Genomic DNA, 9,408 nt, shown 5'->3' with positions numbered 1-9,408 from the left:
AAACAAACTAAAAACCAGATAATTAACCTCAAGGGTTTCATGCAGACTAGTTGACGATAATAAGTTTCAATCGAATTTTCTCTTTAAAATGGGACTCTTTTCTTCACAATGTCTTGTTGACCTCGTGAATAGTGATATTATTTGGGACAATTGAGGAGATTCTCCTAAATAATCCATCCTTCCTATTTACCTAGAGCTTATTGAAGCTGACTTAATAATTTGGGTCTTAAGATATATACCTTTGGCCCAATAATTTTCTCATAAATGCTCTTTTTTTTTTGAGAAGTCCATGTGTCAGTGAATTTGTGAAACATACAAGGTTCATGCCTGACCATCATATAAAAGTTTTGTGTCCTTCTAATTCATAAAACATCAATATGTTTCTTCAGTTACTCACAATATCTAAAATAATCAAATTAAAATTTATGAATTTTCTTGATAAAATGCATTTTTTAGCTATTTACTCTCAAATATTTTTCTTTTCGATTTCAAGTTGGAGGATGGAGTCAGATTTACGAAGGCATGAAGATCCTCATCCTGGTCAAGCTATGATATTCTTCAGATATTTTTTTTATACGTAATAGATCTATGTCTGGTGATGCATAAATAGTAGTCTGTAAGCTTTATCATCTTTTAATAATTTAGGGTTGATTTCTTACCTTGTTGCATAGCATATTAAGAAAATCTCAATTTTATGACCTAGAATTGCCTCGCAAGTATTAGATATATTCATAGTACGTACGTCCCATTTTAATTATAAAATTATATGGACACACACCCACACACGCGCGCGCACACACACAAATCCAAAACCAAAAAGAAAAACGTTTGAGCATTTCAAATGACACAAAACACCCCTTATGTTTTGGCTTGTCAGAAACCCCCTTCACCTTTCAACAATTTTTAAAAACATCCCTAGCACATTTACTGTATTTTTTCACGTGAGGATAAAATTACACAAAGGGATATTTTTTTCATTAAAATTTATGGTTCATGCATTTTAGGCTGGTTTTTTGTCGAAAATTGTTGACATTTGAAAGGAGTATTTGAGAATTCTCAAATCTTAAGGAGAATTTTGTGATGTTATATATAAAAGTTATGGGTTAACCTAACAAATGCCCAAACTTAAGCGTGCATTGTGAAATTTACCTATTGTATATAAATGTTTTATTAGAATAGAGTAGAGGTACCATAATGAGAGGCAAGCTAGTTCATTTTATTTGATAGTAATACGTAAAACATGAAAAATCTGAGAATCATTCTCTAGTTTCACAAGTGATCAACTTAACTAACAATTCATGGATAACTAGACATGAGCACCGTTTTGTCTTTTCCAAAATTTCCATTGCACATTTTGAAGAACAACGACTGCTGCTAAACCCACTCCGAATCCCAAACCGAAAAATAGGGCAAGCCCAATGATATAGCCTGATGGTGATGGATGATCAGAGATTATAGATGGTGCTGCACTTGTTCCATTTGGGTTGACATTGCCGCATTGCTTTGATAATGGTTTACCACAAAGTCCTTGATTCTCCAAGTAAGTAGCGTTTGAGAATGTATTAAACTGTTCGCCTTGAGGGATTCTTCCATTCAAATTGTTGTTGGAGAGGTTTAGAAAACTTAAGAAATTGAGATACGTTAATTGTTGGGGAATCTCTCCTGATAGATGATTTGCAGAAATGTCTAATTGTTCAAGCTGGGTCATGTTTCCAATCGATGGAGGAATCTTACCGATGAGACTATTATGTGATAAGTTCAACTTGTGGAGGCCATGGAGTTCGCCGATCATTTCTGGAATACTACCTTCAAATCTATTATTCGAGAAATCAACAAATGTGTATGATATTGTTAGGATTCTCTCAAGGGTAAATTCTTGCTTGTTGATCAAAACTTCATAAGGAACCCCCTCAGAAGACATACTATCTCCTTTATCTCCATGATCCAAAATGGAAGAATTTTTCATGGATTCCAAGTTGTTAAAACATTTTGAAGGCAAATTTCCTTCGAAGTGGTTGGAGGAAAGATCAAGGATTCTCACTTCTGAAAATGTTTTTTCATGTGTCTCATGGTTTCCCATAGTTTCCACCTGTCCATAAAGTGCATTCCCGCGGAGAATAAGGACGTTCATGTTAATCATATTTCCCAACCAAAATGGAAAAGTGTCCACTATGTGATTATTTCCAATGTCGAAAACCTTTAGTGACGTGCAATTAAGCAATGTTCGGGGTAATGGGCCTTCCAAATGATTGTCACTAATAATCAATGCCTCTAATTTGCATGCCTCATTAAGATGCAGAGGAATGGTCCCTTGGAGTCGGTTCCCTCTGAGTTTCAAAACAATAAGGGCGCTGTTGTTTTGGAATAGACATGATGGTATGGGACCGCTCAAATTATTCTGAGAAAGATCGAGGAATTGGAGGTTGTGTGCTTCACAGATAGACATTGGGATTTGTCCTTGGAGACTATTATTGGCGATTAATAAACTATTAGTTTGATTAAGGGAGGAGGAAATGTTTGACGGGATGACGGATGAGATGTTGTTATTTGAGTAATCTAGATAGTAAACATATGGGAAAACTAATGGAATTGGTCTCTGAAGCATGTTGGAATGGAGATCAAGAGAGCCCATTTGCCTCATAGAGAGATTAAATGGCTCTTCCAAATGAGTGAACCCGTTGTTGGAGAGGTTCAAATTCGACAAATTTTGATCAATGATCCAATTTGGTATACCTCCGTCGATTTTGTTATCTGAAAGATCAAGATGTTCAATTTTATTTTGATATCTTAAAAAGGTAGGAACTTTTGTGAGACCGCACGATGCTAAGGTCAAATAAGTTAGATTCGGGAAGACATGGAAGTATTTTTCGCTAACTTCTTGGACTATCAATCCTGAAAGCGCCAGGCTGCTTAAATCTCTGAGATTCCTAAACGAGTCTAGGTTCACTGTCCCGTTAAAGCTGTTGTGGCCAAGGTTAAGTTCTGTAAGGGATGGGAGCTCAAATAGTGATCTCGGGATGGCACCAGTAAATTCATTGTACGAAAGATATAAGTATTCAAGCTGGGTAAGATTCCCTATGGAGAAAGGTATTGGTCCAGAAAAAGCACAATACGTAAGATCCAAGTCTGTCAAGTGTTTCAAGTTTGCAAGAGAATCAGGTGGTAGGGTTCCGGATAAATTTGTGGCCGAGAGTGACAAAACTTGCAAAGCATTTTTCTTTGGGAAATTTGGCATTCCTCCAGAAAGCATCGGATTATCTGATAAGCCCAGAGAAGTCAGGTTCATGTGTGATGTGATGAAGTGATTGATGTCCGTCGGCAATAATCCTGCGCAATTCCAAATGTATAATTACAAATAACTAAAAAGATGTTAATGCTTGACTATTAAGAACAAATAAACTGAGATGGGTGAGTTCACCTGAGAGACCACAACTGTATAGAGCGAGCGCTTGAAGGCGAGGCAGTGACGTGGACAAAGCGTTGCTCCAGTCTTGGTCATAGGACATGTCGACTTTGAAGAGGTAGAGCTCCCTCAGATTGGTAAGGTTTCCAACTAGAGTTCGGAAACTTGGAAGGTTCCAAAGTTGTAGTACATCATGTCCGATGCCAAGGAAAATGAGGTTGGTTAAGTGGGAGATTCCGATGGGAACCTGACCGCTAAATTCCGTCAAATAGAGATCGAGATGCGTGAGTTGGGTAAGATTCTCAAACCCCGACTGCGGAAAGCTTCCTTCGAAGCTATTCGAGGAGAGGTCGAGATAGGTGAGTTGGGTAAGATTCTCAAACCCCGACTGCGGAAAGCTTCCTTCGAAGTTATTGCCAGAGAGGTCGAGATGCGTGAGTTGGGTAAGATTCTCAAACCCCGACTGCGGAAAGCTTCCTTCGAAGCTATTGTTGGAGAGGTCGAGATAGGTGAGTTTGGCAAGATTCTCAAACCCCGACTGCGGAAAGCTTCCTTCAAAGAGATTGTCAGAGAGGTCGAGAGTTTGGAGGGAGGTGAGGTTGAAGAGGCTGCCACTTAGCTTACCGGAGATACCACGTCTATGGAGATCAAGGCTGATGACGTGGCCAGAATTGGGGTCGCAGGTGACACCCTCCCACTTGCAGCAGTTGGACCCAGGTTTCCATGAGGACAAATTGGTGACAGAGTCCATGTCGAAGGAGAAACCACGTTTCAAGTCGAGGAGGGAAGCCCTTTCGATGGGCAGGCACTCACCGGACACGAGATGAGGAGCAGCACGTGTAAAGGAGAAGAGGGATATTATGGTTAGGAGGACTACTACTGCTGCTGAATGGGGATTTAGCCGATCAACGGCATTAATGGCCACCATGACTATAATAACTATTATTATTTCCTGAATTGATATCACTTTAATTGATAATAATTATCCAAAGAGCGAGTAACAGCGGATATTTATACACGCATAGCTAGCTAGCTAGCTAGAGGAGGAAGGAGAATCAATCAATTATGAACGTGTTGGAAAAGTTTGCAAAGAGACGGGGTTAATTACAAAAGACTTCCACATGCAACGGCCATGACTCGGGAGACTTCATTAATTTCTATGATTGGAAATAAATACTTTTCATTAACTATTAAGAATCTAATTTCTATGATTGGAACAATAATATCTTTTAACGCCCCTTAGATTTCCTACATAGTGCTGAGGAGCAGTGACCTATCCACAATTGTAGCCATTTTCCTTGTTTGGTATACTTTTTTTCCCTTCATATATATATGTATTTGACCACCTTAATTTGACATTTGGACTTTTTTCTTTCAAGTGGGTCTCCTACATTTAGGTATATTCTGAGCAAGTTGTACTGTTATTATGTGTTAGATTATGGTTACTTAATTTAATGGGTTTTGTTTAGGTTCGCTTTTGACCTAATTAAATATATGATGTGCATCAAACTGCACTGATTGTTAATAAGATGTGTTATGGATGTAGAAATTAGAAAACAATGCATGCATGCTGATATATATATATATATATATATTTAACACTAAGAGAGGAGTGGATAAGAAATGAGCAATAGGAAAAAGGATATATAGTATAGAAAGATTCTAAAGTTACATTATGTTTGTCTTTAATGTGTGATTAGAATAGTGACTACTTCGATGGTGCAATTGTTGAAGAGTCATTCAAAAGCTTGGAGAAGTTAGAGGAGGAGAAACCCCAACAACCAATGGTGGATAATAATGTACAGTTGAACGTGCAGGAAAAGTTTTACAAATAAGACTTCCACGGTCCACGACAACGACTTCGAATGCTTTATTAATTTCTAAGAGAATAAACAAATGCTTAACTTTCACTAGTTATGTATTCCAGCTAGAAACAAAAGTGACTCTATTTAAGGTTGAATTATGTCACTATTATTATAGTATCATGATGTAAAGCACTCTAGACCTAAATTTACAAGACTTTGAATTTTCAAATTGAAATTTCATCACTTGTAACCTTTTTCCAACACATTTTTTTGGTTTTAGCAAACTTTTTGTAAATAAATGCTAAAGAGATCACACTTGGGGGAAAAGACTATATACTTAATTAGGAACAAGGCTTCAGATGGTGAAAGACAAGGATTGGGATCCTCTACTCATGCATAGTGATTCCTAATGTTTGCTAATGCATCACCACCCTTCATTGTGTGGATGAGTACAAAGTGGAAGGTGGGGTCCACACAATGAAGGGTGGAGATGCATTAGCAAATATTAGGAATCACTATGCATGAGTAGAGGATCCCAATCCGAAAGACAAGGAAGACAAAGGAGACTTCGTTAATTTCTATGATTGTAATTAAATGATTTTTATTAATTATTTATTCAACAAAACATAAAACTCTTGAGATATTGTTAATGTCTATGATCGGAAGTTCTGCTAAGAAGCAGTTGACTAGCAACACTTGCAGCCTTTTTTTTGTTTCAGTTACTCATTTGCTACATCTAGGCATATTTTAAGCAAATTGTATTGTTATTATATATGTGTTGGATTAAAAGGTTACTCAAGTTAACTGGGTTTCTTTAAATTCTATTTTGACCTGAATATAAAATGTGCATCAAATTGTATTGATTGTAAGTACGAGAGGTTATTGATGTAGTAATATACTAGAAATTAGAAAATATATATTATTAATACTAAGAGAGGAGTGGGTGAGAAATGGGCAATGAGAAAATTAAGAAAAAGATTAATTAGTATAGAAAGATTCTAAAGTTGCATTATGTTTGCCTTTAATGTGTGATTAGAACCGTGACTACTTCCATGGGTGTAGTTGTCAAAGAGTCATTCAGAAATATTGCATAGGTTGAGGAGGAGAAACTCTAATAACCAATGGTGGATAATAATGGATGGATGAATGTGTTGGAAAAGTCTTGAAAACAAGTCTTCAATGGTCCATGAGGACGACTTCAAAGACTTTTTTTTTTTAATTTATATGAATATAGAAATATGTTTAACTGCAATGAATGGCTAAGATTATATCTCAAAGGCTCCTGATTTGATACAGCCTCATCAATGAGTTGGATTTCTCATAGCTGATCATAACCTCATTAATTAGTGAATCCTTTGGTCCTTGATGACTATACTTCTTTTGCTATATTCATCACCAATGGAGTGCTTTAAAATTGAAGGTCATTGATCCAGGCTCATCGATGAGATATGTGCTCATCGATGATCAGAGGCTCTCTGAATTTTTTTACCATCGATATAGAGTTATTGATTGATGAGCACAACAACAGATTCATTAATAAGAGGATATGCTCATCGAATACCATGTGCTCCATGAGTATGATCCTCATCGATGACTCTGCTATGCTGATTCATCTTGCTAAGACGAAATTTCTCCGTTCGATCTTGATATTGATTCCTTCACATATGAACCTTGTACAAATCATCTCAACTACTAATTAGACTCAAATATATGCTTGTAATTATTCAAACACGAGACATTGCACGGACATAGTCCTAACAGTAGTCCTAACAGCACTAACTGTTAGCATTTTTGTTTTGATGATGTTTTAATAAACAATTTACTACTAATGTTGTTTGTCCAGTATTTGTGTTTTCCTATTTATTGTACACAAATAATAAGTTGGAGGATGGATGGACTAGAGCTTTCATGATCATATCCATTGAAGGATGGAAGGAATAGTGGATTAAAGCCTTTTGCAATTCAAGACATATACAAAATCAAGCTTCGTCCATGTTACCAAGATCGAGTGTCATGAAGATCATTGCTTGGTATATTTAGTTTAGAAGTTTATACTTGTGTGTAGATACTTCAAGCTCAGTTACATACACACATACAAGTTTTAGTTATATATATATATATATATATATATATATATATATATATATATATATTATATATAATATATTATATGATATTATATATATAGGAGAGTAGAGATGAAGGAGAGAGAGAGAGAGTAAAACTCATATCACTTAAGTGGATAGGAGGTGGACAAGTGGATACGAGGTCGTGGGGATTTCCACTCATCTTATCTACAGATTTGTGCCGATCAAAAGATGCACAAATCTTAAAAGATTCTTCATATCTATCACAGATCTCAATGCAATATCAACGGTTAAAAAAGTTGATGGATGACTTATTCCTAATCTACTTAAGTTGACATAAGCTTTTACCTATATATATATATATATATATATATATATATATATATATATATATATATATATATATATATATATATATATATATATTATATATATATATATATATATATATATATATACTATATATATATATATATATATATTATATATTATAATACTATATATATATACTATATGTTTTGGTTTTATAACTTTAAAGTTTATATATATGAAACAAATGAATACAATTGGAAAATAGATATTTGTTTCATGTTTATATGCTTATATATGATTTCATCAATATCAAGTTTATTTAGTTCAATGAAATCACGTTTATTATTTTGAAAGTTTACAAAACATGTGTATTTTTGTTAAAATATTATATTCTTGTTTATAGACTTAACAACAATAATTTATATCTTTTATCAAGTCTATAAAATTATTTTATAAAGTTTCAAAACTTGGTTTATGTCAAACCATCAAAATTCAAGTACCTCATGTTTTCATGTTTTGGACGTTTTTGTAAAATGATGAGTTTTTACTATTAAGAAGTGCAATTCCAAAAATTCTTTTTCTAACATGTTTATAAATATTTTCCAAAGTTTTACATTTTTTGAAATTTGTTTACTATTTTTAAAGGTACTTCAAAAATCAGATTTACTGTTTTAATCAAGCTGATAACTTGTTATCAATCGACTCATGAAAATGTTCAGTCGACTGAAGAAAACACCTAGAATAATTAAAACTATTTGTTTCTATGTTGCTCGACTAACTAGTCGACTGATGAGGTCATCAGTCGACAGATAATGTCGCCAGTCGACTAATGAGCTAGAAAATGCCTATAACGGTCAGCTCATCAGTTGACTGATGAAACCCGTCAGTCGACTGATGCTGTAACGGCTAGTTTTTTCAGCCTTGTCTTGTTTTGGATTTTTGATCTTTTTGTTTTGATTTTCTTGTGTCTTGGGATGTCTATAAATACCCCTCATACCTTAGACCAAAAATTATCCAAGAAGAATGTTTTAAAACAAGTTTTACAAGGGGTTTAAGTTTGGTTTAAGTTTGTTTAAAAAGCTTTTAAGCATTTTCAAGTTTCGGTTTGTGAAGAGAATTTCACAAGAGCTAGAGAAGATCATCTTTGCTATTTGAGCTTCAACTCTTCTCTCTCTCTCCCTCTTGTTATCTATAGAGAAGTTTCCCTAAACTCAATCTAGCTTTACTTTTATATTGTTTGATTATTATTTTATTAAGTTAGTGTTTATATTGAGTTTAGTTGATTTTATTTACTCATTGCTTACACACACAACCATTGAGCTTCTAGTATTTTCATACATAGTATAATTTAGGTTGTGGGGGAGTGTATCATTGAGTGTGAGATTACATTGTGTTCTCATCCATATTAGAGAAAAATCATTTGTTTTATTGTGCTTATTATGAGATTCACTTTGTATTACACTAGTACACCAAGAGTATAGGGTGAGAGACGGGGTCGCTTCCAAGAGGAGTAGGGTCGGTAGTAAAGTCTAGAGAGAAATGGTAATTCCGAGCACTTGAGGAAGGACACGGGCAAGAGACCAATACTTGAGGTGGTAGTTAGTGTAGTTACATTATGAGTGTTGTAAAGTTTTCGGTGATCTAGAAAATCGAGTGTGAGGTGAAAATGTTATTCGGGTGAGTGTAGAAAACCTGGTTGTGATAGTGAAGCTCTCCTCGAGGTAAGGAGCGAAGACATAGGTCAAGTGGTTGACCGAACTCCATGATCATATCACTTATTTGTGTTTGTCATTAGTGCACT

General features: G+C 34.9%; 1 protein-coding gene across 1 annotated transcript; it reads right to left on the bottom strand.

Annotated features, from left to right (window-relative positions):
- LOC109844064 (LRR receptor-like serine/threonine-protein kinase FLS2) lies at positions 1,197–4,471 on the bottom strand. Its single transcript, XM_020413075.1, has 2 exons — positions 3,419–4,471; positions 1,197–3,327 (listed from the first exon to the last, which is right to left on the bottom strand). Exons 1-2 carry the CDS (start codon positions 4,329–4,331, stop codon positions 1,307–1,309), a joined length of 2,934 nt encoding a protein of 977 aa, XP_020268664.1. The 5' UTR covers positions 4,332–4,471; the 3' UTR covers positions 1,197–1,306.

This window comes from Asparagus officinalis, chromosome 5 (assembly GCF_001876935.1).
Source record: "Asparagus officinalis chromosome 5, Aspof.V1, whole genome shotgun sequence".
NCBI lineage: Eukaryota > Viridiplantae > Streptophyta > Magnoliopsida > Asparagales > Asparagaceae > Asparagus > Asparagus officinalis.
The sequence above is the reverse complement of the archived record's forward strand: the minus strand, read 5'-3'. Positions and strand labels throughout refer to the sequence as shown.